This window comes from Triturus cristatus, chromosome 11 (assembly GCF_964204655.1).
Source record: "Triturus cristatus chromosome 11, aTriCri1.1, whole genome shotgun sequence".
NCBI lineage: Eukaryota > Metazoa > Chordata > Amphibia > Caudata > Salamandridae > Triturus > Triturus cristatus.
The window spans coordinates 796049539-796063692 of record NC_140594.1 but is presented as its reverse complement, the minus strand read 5'-3'; the positions used below and the strand labels follow the sequence as shown (position 1 = coordinate 796063692).

The following is a 14154-nucleotide window of genomic DNA, read 5'->3' as shown; positions in this document are numbered from 1 at the left end:
AAAAAATCGCTACCCTTCCTTGTTAATATCGCGAAGCTGCCTTCACGATATCTTCCCTGGTTGGTTTCACAGCCACGCCTACTTTGCATCTCATTAGCGATGCAAAGTTAGGCGTGCTGGAAACAGGTACTAAGTCAGCAAGACGTCTTTGCTATTAAGGCGATGAAATTATCGCCGCTTTTCGCCCGAAAACGGACGCAAAAGCGGCGATAATTTCCTATGGCTGCCTTGTTAATATGCCCCTCAGTGCTTAATTTATAGAAACATAAGTGCCAGGGCCCTTGTTAAGAGGCCACTGCAGCTTGCCCCACCCATTAACGCTGCCAGCACTGCCAATGACAGTACCAACACAACTGCTAACCATAACACTCTTACAAGTGTGACAGTCCAGACTAGTTCAGAACCCCAAAGTTAAAAAAATGGTTTGGGCGGAAGGTATCAGCTATTTTTATGGTATAATATAATGTTATAATAAAAATGTGTATTACATAATAAACAACTGTTGTTGTGCTCCTCTCTAAATTAGACACATAGTGCCACCATATGGCGAACTGTCATAAGTGCCCGTGTTGACAATTAAGTGCCAGTGCTGAGCACCGGAAACCACCTGCTCTAATTGAGCACTGGAAATACATTGTCATCCCCACTGGAGGCTGTGAGGCTTTGGCATTCAGGGAGCCAAATCAGAGGGAACCTCAGCTCGGTTTAGCACCCCGGTCCCCCGGTGCCCAGACTGTTCAGAAGGAGAATCGATGTTCACCGAGGGGACAGATAATATATTTCGTGATCTGCACTGGGCGCATCTGTTCTATTGAAGGTAAGCATAGGGGTGACGAGCTTTGGACCACAAAAACTAGAACCCAGCAAGATGTTCAAGATATCCACGTAAGCGAAATAAGCACACAGTGCTTGTGAATGGAAATAATTCATGCAGTGAGGGGTGCGCCTGAAACCCTGGCATGGACTCAGTCCTACGCTAAACACCCCTGTGGTAGGATGTCACATCAGACAAGGGGATCCCCAGGGCTTTGAGTGCGCCGGGTCCTGCCTGTGCTCAGCACCGATAGTTCTAAAAGGCAGGTGCTAAGACGGGTACCTATCGCGCTCTCCATTTTTGCCCTCACCCTCGGGTGAAAAAAAAATCTTAGCTCTGCAACAGTACCACCCTTCCCTTCCTTTGACCTAACTTCAAAGTAAGCCATTATAGTTCTTTCACAGTCTCATCATTTCAGAACGGAAGCATTTTCAATATTCCATGCAACAAAGCCATAGTTGTTGCTTATTTATCTTATGCAAAGCCAATAGTCCTGGCTTGTTGTAGGTGTAATTTTACTTGTTGTATTATATATCTGGATGCAATGACAGAAGGGGCAAATTACCAGTCGGGCGGCACACTATGCTAAGCACAGATTTTTAGCTTACTTTTCAAGCCACACCCTAATTACATTGGCCACGCCCCTCCTAGAGACACCCCCCAGTTTTTTCATCCCACTTAAAGCCCTGGGCATCCCAGACAAGGCGGCGACCCTGCACCTCCAAGGATTTAGCAGCCTCGCTAGGCCGCCACGCCGATGCCTCTTCCAAGCAGAGCCCAGCTCTACACTTGTCCTTCATAAAAATAACCTGCGGCTGGGAATTATTCACACAGCTCATGTTCGACACCCCATCTGTTCCTTTCTGACAGCATTATATAATGTTGGGCTATAAAAAACAGAAAAATAATGCAACATAGAAAGACATTGACTCCCTTCCAAGGGGCCATAAACGGCTGCAAATACCACGACGTGATGGATTCCTCGCTCTAATCTTTACAGTAAGTCTTCCCTCAGACATTTCCCTCTGACAGGTTTTAATAATATTAATGCCTACAGCAATCCGCATCATCGCCAATAGACGGATATTTATCAAGCTGCCAATCCGAGTAAATGAAATTCTATAAGCAATAATGTAACATGTTTAAAGCAAGCTAATAAAGCAAGTCAGCAGAGAAATATTACTGCTCCAGATTCCCTGCCTAATCCTCTCTATATGTTATAAAAGCCAAAATGTAAATCTTTTCCCCGGTGAGATTTATGGCTCCCGAAATACCGGTGACCTTTCGCAAGCTCCCTTCCTTCCACTCACACACACATTCAGAATGATTGCAATGCATTTTTCATGATTAACTGCACCTCGGGTTGGACCGGGCTCATAAATTATAATTCAGTTATTTTTTCTTTTTCTTTTTTTCTGTCTCTGGTTTGGGAGGTGAGGATGCACTGGAAGGGAACACATTCAGAACAAAAGAGCAGTACCGCAACAGTGCTTAATTTGTAGGAAAACAACTGTCAGGGCCCAAGATGTTTCTCAGGTGGCCAATGGAGCTTGCATCACCCACTGTCAGTGCAACATGGAGTAGTATGAATGAATGAATGAAGGATTTGTAGAGCGCTGGAATCACCCCCAAAGGGGTATCTCCACGCTGACAGCAGAGGAAATAGAGGATAGATGAACGCTCAGTTATTAGAAAATTCAGTTTTCAATAGTTTCCTGAATTTAAGAAGATTAGGGCACTTGCGTAAGGCATTTGAGAGCGATTTCCAAAGACGCGGGGCTAGATCGGCAAAAGATTTGCTATAGATTTGCTATAGATTTGCTATAGTGAACAAATAAAGCTGGTTATTTGTTGGATCTTTTCATGAAGGGTTAGAGAACCATGTGCTTTCTAATTTTAGGCACCTCAAAACTGTGTAATCCTAGAGAAATCATTTTAATATTGGTACTCTGGATGGGTTGCAGGGCAATTGAGTTAGCCTATTGCTTTCTACTGAAAGGCCTGGTAAGATTAAGACAATATGAGTTGAGTCTGGCTAGAAATGGTCTATTATAATAGCTTTTGGGTGAGTATGAACAGCCTTCCTAGAGAGGAAGTGCCTGGACTATGCTATCAGGTTTTAGAACCTGCACTTTTAAGGATTTTTGGCTCGCAGTGGGTGTTTCGCCAGAGTGGCCAGGTATCCAAATCACACTTGTCACGGTGCTTCACGATTTGTTTTGCTCTTTAACAGACTTATACATTCCGCTGGTTAGGGGTGCACACAATGTGTATCCGACCCATGAACATGCAGCGTACACCCTCATCAAGCGGTCATATGTAGACTAATGGGTAATAACAAACACACCAATTGAAGTAGGGTCTAAGGGAATGTTTAAAGACCTAGCGTGGATATACTCCCCATATGAAACAGATACAACACACTTCTATCCACGGGTCTAGAAAATAGACAAACAGGAGAGACCTGAAAGAGTGTGATCCCTAACCTCTAACTAACTATGAAAGGGAATTGAGAAAACATTTTCTTGATATAAATGTTTTGGAGTCCTACTCAAAAGGACGGATTCCCATCACTCACCAATGGTGACATGCTTCATCATCTGGGTCTCCTCCTAGTGACACGATAGTGACACTAAGGGCTACAACCCTTTCTAAAGGAAAGGGGAGCTTGCGGATGTTTTTATCAAGAGCTATTGATTGTGCTCTCAAAATTACGCGCTTTAGTAATGGACCTACAGATGTGAGCATCTACTATGTGTGGGAAAAGAAATGTGCAGTGCAGAGATAGTTTCGAGAAAGTGAATTAAAATTGGGCAGTGAGAGAAAAAACTTGTATTTACATCTCTCAGTGCTCAAACTTAAAAACAGTGCAATGGACAGTTTTCAACAAATAACTGTCTCTATTTTAATTCACTTTCTTGAAACTATCTCTGCACTGTACATTTCTTTTCCCACACGCAGTAGCTGCTCACATCTGTAGGTCCATTACTAAAGCGCGTAATTCTGAGAGCACAATCAATAGCTCTTGATAAAAACATCCGCAAGCTCCCCTTTCCTTTTGAAGGGGTTGTAGCCCTTAGTGTCACTGGTGTGTCACTAGGAGGAGACCCAGATGATGAAGCATGTCACCATTGGTGAGTGATGGGAATCCATCCTTTTGAGTAGGACTCCAAAACATTTATATAAAGAATTTTTTTTTCTTAAATCCTTTTCATAGTTGGTTAGAGGTTAGGGATCACACTCTTTCAGGTCTCTCCTGTTTGTCTATTTTCTAGACCTGTGGATAGAAGTTTGTTGTATCTGACTAATGGATAATGCCAGTAAATCATGGAACCAGACTAGTTACCTGTACCTTTGGCAGAGCAGTCTGGTGGGATAAGGTGAAATATTGTTCAGTAGTCAATATTGAGCTTGTTCCCTCACTGTGTGTGCTGCACGCATGCATTGCACCTCTGTATGTTTGTGTGTGTCTGTGTGTATCTCCGTGCCCACTTTGCTAACTTCACTAGGCCAGTGATGAGCTGAAATCTATGCCAGCCAAATATCTGCCCAGAAACAACTATAGAAAGATTTTCTGGATTCAAATTCTCAATATATTTCAGACAAGGTATATCTTCCTACATCCAATTAAGCAATGCCCCCTGCTTTGCCTGGATATGTAGCTCGAACTAATGAGTCACTTTCCTAGAACTGAACCCTGGCTGGTGGCTAGTGTCCTAAAATCTAGAAAAATACTGGGTCCTTTGAGTTTGTGTTTTTACTCAGTTAAACCTAAACCAGAAACTCATCAGCCCAGCCTTTCTAAGCCTGTAAATCTCTCATTGCTCCCCATGAAATCAAGGACTAAGCCTTAAGGACTGTAGAAATTTCCTGATGCTATTGCACCATCAGGAAGAAGAGGGGTAAAGACCAGAGCTTTTGCGGAATGAAAGACACGTGCCAGTGCACAGGTGAAGCTGCCATCTAGATGAAGCACCAACATAAAAAATCCAGCCTGTGGAGCCATGAGAGCATGCAATCGTACTTCTGGTCCAAAAAACAAGACATGGGGGCGTGGCTTGGACGCCGAGGGAAGATGGCGGATCTCCGTTAGCTCCGCTCGGACGCGGTGCTATGTAGCTGTGTGGAAGGCTTCCCAGCGAGCTACGGGCACTGTCTCCAGAAGAACTTACCAGCGGAACATGGCGTGATTCTGAATTGCTCCTCGTTGGCTGTTTTTTCCACTCCTATCCCTCGGAAACGTGGCGGTTTGATTTCCTGAGGTAATGCCCGACGGCGGCCATTTTGTATCGAGGCGCCGACATTCTATTCCTGAAACACCGCGCACGCATTTCCTGGATCCAGTCATGCTTTGATGCTTTACTGCTTCATTTCTCTTCGAGAGGGAGTCTGTTCCAAGTTCAACAGTCGCCAGTAGCCCCTGGCCATGTTTGTTCTATATCGTTTCTCTCCCCGGAGAAGGTCTCATAATTTTGTCTTTTCTTCAGAGGAGCCGTGATTAACCCCTATGTTCCGGTATCTTCAGAACCACAGGCTGGATGCATTGCAGCTTTGTGTATCTTTCTCTTTTTGTCCTAAGGTGATGCTGTAGTGGCTTTATGAATATCTTTGTCAAACCTTACAGCGTATGAGAGAACTCCGTGTACTTTTCCCCGCCAAAAAAGCATCTCGTCAAACTGCCAAGATGTCTAATGATTCCCATCCTCCAAATAAACCGTCTTCTTCTGGCGCAAAGCCTAAAAGGCTGAAGAATGACCCGCCCTCGCCTATTCTTTCATCGCAAAGCCCAGTTTTGGATAACATACTAGAGGAAGTGCGTGGTCTTCAGCCTTTTATGGCCGCCACAAACGAAAAATTGCAACAAATTGAGGACCGATGGATTGTCATGGAAGGTAGGGTGACTGAGTTAGAACAACGCGTCAGTGACGTTCAAGATGTTGCCATAAAAATTCCGTTATTGGAACAAGAAATTCACAAATTGAAGCTCCATACTGAGGACTTGGAGAACCGTAATCGAAGGAATAACCTCCGTCTTTTTGGCTTGCCAGAGAATATTGAAGGTCCAGATATGTTGCTTTTCCTTCGAAAATTCCTTCATGACCTCTTGGGCCTTCAGTCATCTACACCTTTGAATATACAGAGAGCTCACCGCTTAGGTCGCCTTCAACCGAATTCCACCAAACCTCGTGGGATTATCATGCTGTTTCTGAAGTTCACAGAACTCATGACTGTTCTTAAAGCAGCTAAACTCAAACGTCACCTATCGTGGTCTGGGCACAATATCTTTATCTCACAAGATGTCTCCAATGCGACCAATGCTCGTCGCAAAGAATTTCTTGCATTGCGTCCACAAATGAGGCTCTTGAACGTCCAGTATGGCATACTCCATCCCTCCATCTGCAAGATCACCCACGACGGCCAGACGAGATCCTTTGATGACCCGGGAAAACTAAAACTGTTTCTCAATAACATCTCTTCTCGGAATATGGACACAAATCATTGAGCGCTTCTTCTTTTTTTGCTGCTTCAGTGTAGTGCTCTTAACAGCTATTAACAGCTTTTTTCTGGTTACCTTAGATTCCTCTTATACATAGCTTTCCAGATGCTTTAGTGCTTATTGCTTATTGTACGTTTGTTAATCACGTTTCTTCCTCTTTGTTACTGCTTATTCCTGTTCAAATTCTTTCTTCCCCTTCTCATATCTCGCTTCCGCTATATGATTACCTATGTTATGTCCTGCTTCCAATTGTACCCATGTGAATTACACCACTGTCTTCTCTCCGGTCGCATCACGCTCCAATTTTACTTTTCTATTGATGTCTTTCAGGTCTGGACTCTTTTCCTTGACCTGTTTTCCTTCTCTGCTTTCCTATGCTTTTTTCCTCTGCTCACCTTCTTTCCCTCACCTGCTCTTTCGCGCTCTTTCTTATTTCAGTCTTCCTCTGGTCGGTGCGTCACTCTCTTCTTCTCTCGAGTTTTTCCATGTTTCCTCTTCGCTCTTTTCCCTTCATTTCTTCATGATTATGGTGCTTTTGGACTTCTTTTTATGTATTACATTGTCAAAGGCTTGTTGATTCTTCTTAATAAGGTGGTTTTATGTTTTGTTGTTCCCTTGTGTAACCCTTATGCGCATTTTGTCTTCCAGTGTCATTGTGTCTCCGAAGTATTTCCACACCATGTGTATCACATTCCCCTGACCCTTCCGTATGTGTAATTTTGTTACGTGGAACGTCCGTGGTCTTGGAAATCCTGTTAAAAGACAAAAGGTAATTTCTCATTTATCTAAACTTAATTCCCAAATTTCCTTTCTTCAAGAAACTCACTGCAATGACGTCGAGTCACTGAAATTAAAAAGGCAATGGGTAGGCCAAGTTGTTTTTTCCCCTGCTGTTGACAAGAAGGGGGGGGGTTGCCATATTGTTTCACAAAACTTTATCTGTGCAAATTATTTCCTCTCAAAATGATGTCGCAGGTCGATGGGTAATGGCCAAGGTTGTTGTACACAATAAAACGTTAATCTTGCTAAACATTTATGGCCCTGTGAAACCAGATCCAAAATTTTGGAATGATATCAAAATTCTCCTCTCCACTGCTGATTGTCCCAATATTATTGTAGCAGGCGATTTTAATCAATGGTTGGATCCTTTCTCGGATCGCTTATCTAAGTACAAATTTCAACCGGATAAGACCCATAAATCCTTTCAATCGGCCATTGCCTCTCGCCCAATGTTTGATGTCTGGAGAACCTGTAACCCTGATTTGTTGGAATATATGTTCTTTTCTAATGTACACCAAACCCGATCCAGAATTGATTATATCTTGGTTAGCAAATCCCTTCTTCCTTGTATCCAAAAATCTGAAATTGGCTCTATCTTTATCTCTGATCATGCCCCTGTCTATGCTATGTTCGACCTTTCACTCACCTCCACCAAATACAATCGCTGGAAGTTTAACACTCACCTACTTTCTGATACAACTTATATTAAAGAAGTCACCTCCTTTATTAATGAATTTTTCACCTTTAACAACCCATCAGACACTTCCACTTCTAACAACTGGGATGCTTTTAAAGCGGCGCTCCGTGCTTTTACTATTTCTTTTGTGTCCCGGAAGAAAAAGGCCAATGTGAAAAAGTATAAAGACCAATTACAACAGTTGAAAAAATTAGAGCATGACTATTTTTCCTCCAGAAATGCTGATTCACTTAGGAGTTTAATTATAGCCAAAACCAACCTTAACAAAATTGCCACTGTTGATGCCTGCAATGTTTTACTTAGAATTAAATCTAAATTTCACGGAGGGCAAAATAAAGCAGGTAAAATGCTAGCGAATTATTTAAAAATTCGCTCTGAACGTAAGACCATTGGTCCTATCTTGGATGAATCCACCAATAATCTGGTGTCCTCTGATGAAGAAATTGCAGCGGTCTTTCATGACTACTACCGATCTCTTTACTCAGATGATACATTCCCCTCCTCTTATAATCTTGATAAGTTTTTTTCTGGACTTTCTGCTCCCCCATCTCTGAATGCTGAGTTTTCTGCCTTAGAGGCGGATATTACCCTTCAAGAGATTATTACCGCCCTTCAAACTTTAAAGAAATCAAAAGCCCCCGGCCCGGACGGATTACCGGTGGAGTTTTATTGTACTTTCAAATCTTTGTTTGCCCCTAAATTATTGCAGCTGTTTAATTCCTTCATTGCTGATGCGAAAGCATCAGGCTCCTTTATGGATGCCCTGATCGTCATTATCCCTAAGCCTGACAAGGACCATTCTTTATGTAAAAATTTTCGCCCAATCTCCCTTATCAATTACGACTGCAAGATCTTCGCTAAGATTATTGCATCTCGACTTGATTCTATCATACCCCTTTTGATCAAGACGGACCAGGTGGGTTTTGTCAAAGGTAGATTGGCTTCCGATAATGCTAGAATGTTCATGAATATCCTGTCTCATGGTAAAAATTATAAAGATCCTTTGGCTGCTTTGTCTCTGGACGCTGAAAAAGCATTTGATCGTATAAATTGGCAGTATATGTTTCATACTCTACAATGGTTTGGTTTTGGCCCTAATTTTATTTCCTTTATCAAATTGTTATACTCATGTCCGAGGGCAAGTATTTTTGTTAATAACCAATTCTCTCAATTTTTTCCCCTATCCAGAGGCACCAGGCAAGGTTGTCCTCTCTCCCCATTACTTTTTATCCTGTGTTTGGAACCCTTCCTTGAGCGTATTCGAACAAATCCCAAAATTAAAGGTTTTGTCTCTGCTTCTGTTGAAACTAAAATATCTGCCTACGCGGATGATATATTGGTATACATGTCCAACCCCAGTGAATCCCTTCCCCCCTTTTTAGAAGAAGTCCATCTTTACTCTTCCATTTCTGGGTACAAACTCAATCTAACCAAAACGGAGGTTCTTCCTTTAAATTCGATTTGTTATCAATTCATGTTTGCGGATACAGCCTTTGCATGGTGTCCCTCCAAAATTAAATACCTTGGCATTTGGTTTGCCCCCAATATTGCGGACACTATTAAATTCACCTTTAACGCACTAATGAATAAGTTGAAATCCCTTCTCCTTGTGTGGTCCCCCTTATTTTTGTCATGGTGGGGTCGACTAGATACTATTAAGATGATGGTCACTCCTCATATTCTTTATACGGTTTCTATGCTCCCTGTCAAAATCCCTAACACGTTTTTCTCCCAACTAAACTCTTTATGTATTAAATTTTTATGGAACAATAAACGCTCCCGCATAGCCTTAAACAAACTTATTTGCCCCAAGGAAGAGGGGGGAGTGCGTTTCCCTAATTTTAAAATATACCACTCTGCTTTTTTGATTAAACAATCTTTCTCATTGGCCTTCGATTTTGGGGATACGCCTATACCTCGTTGGATTATCTTTGAGCGATCGCTTCTAAAAGAGTTTCAGTTTCAGCATGTTACATTTATGTCCAACTGCACCTTTTTGTCTAAAAACCCTGTACTAAAATACTCCCGTGAATTGCTGTGCAATACATTTCTTAAGGACCTATCCCCTATCCAATGTTTTTTAACCTCTACCCTGTGGTATAACAAATTTCTCAAATACAAAGGTAGATCTTTCTATTACAAATACTGGAAGGAAAAGGAGATCATTTTTGTCCATCAGTTTTTGAATGGGTTCTCTATCATCTCCTTCCAGGAATTACAAACACGATATCAGCTACCTGACTCCTTCTACAAGGAATACCTTATTATCTCTAATGCTATACAAACCCAATTGGCTACCTACTCTCTCCCATCAGCCCCACCTTCTTTAACACCCTCTTCACCATTGTATCCTCTATTCCCGGCGCATAAACTCAAAGCTGCCACTGTTTATAAGTTATTGTTATCTAATGCTAATGTTCGTTCTAAAACCACCATTGAAAGTGCATGGGAAACGGACCTATCCTTTTCTCTTCCTATTGAAAGTTGGGACAAACTATGGTCGAAATTATTTAAAGTTTCGGCTGCAGCCAGGATAACCCAATCTCTGTTTTTTCTGTATCATAGAGCCATCATTACTCCTGTTACTATTTGTAAGTTTTCCCCCACATCCTCTCCCCTTTGCTGGTCCTGCTCTACCGAAACTGGTACATTAGTCCATCAGTTATATGAATGTGCATCTGTTCTATCTTTTTGGAATTCAATTTGGAATGTATGCATGTCAGTTTTCAACTTTAATGCAACCTTATCTTTTGTAAATATCTTTTTAGGTTCCTTAGCTCCTGATATGGAAACTGTTTTACCTAGTTCTAGGCTATTTGCCCTTTTTATTGCATTAGCTTTTAAAGTGATCCTGTCTGCATGGAAAGATAATTCTAAACTGTCGTCAATTACTTGGTGGAATTTTATTTGTGACGAACATAGGATTGCTTCCGTTTCCTCCTCTTCTGTCTCCCAAAAAATCAAAACTGATCTTCTTTGGCTTCCTTTTACTGTTTATCTCTCCTCGCACCCTCCCTTGCGGTAATTCTTCTTCTTTTTACTCTCTTCTCTCTCTGGCTTTCTCTCTTCTCTTCCCCCCTCACCTCTTTGGTCTTTCCTCTCTTCTTCACTTCTTTCCCTCCTATCCCATTCTCCAGTGCCATTTTCCTCAATTTACCCTATTATTGATCCTTTTTTCCTTTTGTTGACCTAATCATTATAAACCAACTTCGTTTATATAATATTTCTTATGGCGCTATATTGTAATAATTGTTTTATTGTATCATTTGTTTTTTCTTTTTCTTTTTCTCTGAAAATTCAATAAAAACTTCTTAAACAAAAAAAAAAAAAACAAGACATGTCTTCCAGCTGAAAGACAAATACCGAAGACCCACAGGTGAGGTTGTGCAGTGATTCGGCTGTATGGGCTTGTTCACCTATTTTATCATCTGACGGATCCTCAACACATCAACCTATGGTAGAGAGTGTGGGACTAGTGACTGAATTTATACGGGGACTGCATGACTTAAGGGGCACAGTGTCTGTTTCTTCACTTGGCTATTTCCCTTCATGGAACTGAGTGAGTCATTCTTCACTTCTTGGCAGTCTTGTATTTGTTATATTCTGGTCTAAGAAGAACTCAACTACCCCTCTTCCTCCTAAAATTATAAAATTGTGGGCCATCTGGTGTGTAGTCCTGCTCGATCTGAACTCAGACTCATTTTAACAAATTCTCTGTGTGATGTAAAGTTCCCGAGCCCTGGCTGAATTATGGTTTGGCACCACTCGTACCATAAAAGGAGTTGCATCAATAACGCAGTGGAGCACTGTAGGTGCTTCTGGATCTCTACGTCTGGCAGTCATGGCTGGTGAACCTTGATAGTCGTGGATCATAAATATTTGCTTCAAATTGCACAACTTAGCGATTAATAGCCAAATCCCTCAAGGGAGGGTGGGGGAGAAGAAGAACTGATGCATTTCCAACACAATTTTTACAGAAATTAGAGGCTCGAAACTATAGTCATTGCCTGCCAGTCAGTCCTTAAACACCCTCAGGGTTTTGGGAGGACACCCTTCCCTAGAACATTTAGAAAAAAGTTTCCTTAGAAATTGTCCAGAGACCTATTTGTGTTAAAGGCAATTAAAAAAAATCATAGAATAGAATTTCACTTGGACTACCCTTTATTTCAAAATCCACATGGCAAGTCTCTTCACTTCTACACTTGACTTTAACTCATTTTTCACCATACTCCTTCCACGTAGATCCTCAGTAACATATTTAGGACAAATAATATACTTGGAAGGAGCAGGATGGAAAATCATACGTATTTAGATGTCACAAACACTGTCCATAGGAAGTAGTACCAGGCAAATCCCCCCCCCCCCCAAATAGCATTGTTAACATTCAATCTATAGAAAAGTTACAGGATCAGAAAACGGACAGCACAAACCAATCTTACATGCTCAGGTCACAGACAACAATAATAATATATAATAAAAAGCTCTATCAATATTGGCAATAAAATATCTATGCACACGTCAGATAATAGCAGCTGGATCATATATTGCTCAAAGTCTTTGACAGCCTTTGTGTTCTCATTTCCAAAGGTAATTTAGACTAATACAGGGGGAGGAACGATAGACAATTAGACGGCTGCATGCACTTTTGGAGACCTCCAAAAGCAGGATAAGAGATAATATGGAGAAATTGTTTGCTAAGTTTGTTTTTGTGTTTCTGAGTCACAGTCTACACTATAATGTAATTTGTCTGTTGATTGCTTCAATTGAGTGTGATTTTAGCCTGGCCTTGTTGCTGAAATTGATACAGGTGTTTCCTGACAACCTTTCCACATGTCTATGGTCTACCAGGTACTCCATTCCTCAAGCAGCCACCCCTCCTGCTATGTTCATCTCCTCTCCTCTTTGACATGATTGGAGCGTTTTCACACCAGTTTAGCAGACCAGCTCTAGGGCCATATGTATCAAGGCGAATTGCGATCAGTAATGCTGAAATTCGCAGAATTTCAGCGTTTGCGATCGCAATTAGGCCTAGTGCTATGTATGAAAGCACAACTGTCTCGCAAATTAAGGAATCGCAAAATTTGCGATTCCTTAAATGCAATGTATCAAGCTCCCAAGTTGTGTGAATATGGCAGAAGAAATCTCAAATTACCACCCACAACAGGTTGGTGGTAATTTGCGATTTCTTTAAAAAAACACACATTTTTGCATTTTTCAAAGTGGCATGTGGCGCTCACACATGCCCTTCGGGCATGTATTTGCGCCATGTGTGCACCCATGCTCATTTCAGGGGTGCAAAAGGGTGTCCTTTTGACACCCTGGCACACTTGAAGTTGCATTCTCAATTTGAGATTCTCTAATTAGGAATCGCAAATTGAGAATGTCTTCCCATTCATTCCTATGGGCCTCTAGGCCCATTGGAATGAATGGGGAGGTATTCCTTAATTGCGAATCACAATTTGCGATTCACAATTAAGGAATATGTAGGATTCGCAAAAGTTATTGCAAATTCTACGTACATAGCGTTTTGCGATTCTCAAATAGCGATTCTCAAAAATTCGCTATTTGATAATCGCAAAACCTAACATTGATACATATGGCGTGTAGTCCCATGACATCCATCAGTCTGTCTCCTAGAGTCACCTTCTTGCAGCACTACACACTCTTGAGGAATCTTGCACTGGTACCAGTAGAGGGAATTGAGAACTTTGTGACACATGCTGCACACTTTTAAAAAGTTCAAGAAGCTGGCCAAAAGATAATCTCAAGAATCCCTCATTGTGGTTTGGAGTATGATTTGTGTAGCAATGACTGCAGGACAAAGTCATTTGTCTGCTGACTGTTTGCATTTTTGCAAACTTTTTGCCGTATCATTTTAAGATTCAGCTTTGTTCCTTTCTTCACACCCTGAAGTTTCACAATGCCTTTCTGACAGCGTTATCCACTCTTTATATCCTTACTGGGTGCTCTACCCCTTGGGCAGCCACACATCCTGTGGGGCCTCCTCCCCTAGCTTTGAAATAATAGAATTATTTAGTCTAGCTCTGCAAACCCCACTAAGTCAAGTGACAGTACCAACCAGGTTCAAAGGGTCACATCCTTGCAACACCTCAAGTACTTCATTCATCCATCTTCAACTGGTGCTGAAGGTGCCAGAAAACTGATCTTTGTAAGGGTTGCAGTGCACTAAGGTTGGCCTCCATAAGCTGGTCAAGGACTGATCCGGTAAATTTGTCTTTGTGTTTGAGAGTTTTTTTTGTAATGCTGGCTTTAGACTAGAGTGTTGCACCACCCCTCCCCCCGCCTAGCACCTGCGTTGCCTCTTCATTAAATTAGTGGATTTATTTGTATACACTCCTCAAAACA

The 14154-nt window shown here is 41.6% G+C and overlaps 1 protein-coding gene across 1 annotated transcript in view; it reads right to left on the bottom strand.

Annotated features, from left to right (window-relative positions):
• Positions 1 to 14154, bottom strand: part of LOC146785455 (calcium-activated potassium channel subunit alpha-1-like) — a 1319298-nt gene that overhangs the window by 581120 nt on the left and 724024 nt on the right. Inside the window, exon 22 of the mRNA XM_085633050.1 lies at positions 2947 to 2962. Coding sequence (XP_085489176.1) covers positions 2947 to 2962 — 16 coding nt within the window. The remainder of the gene's footprint in view (positions 1 to 2946; positions 2963 to 14154) is intronic.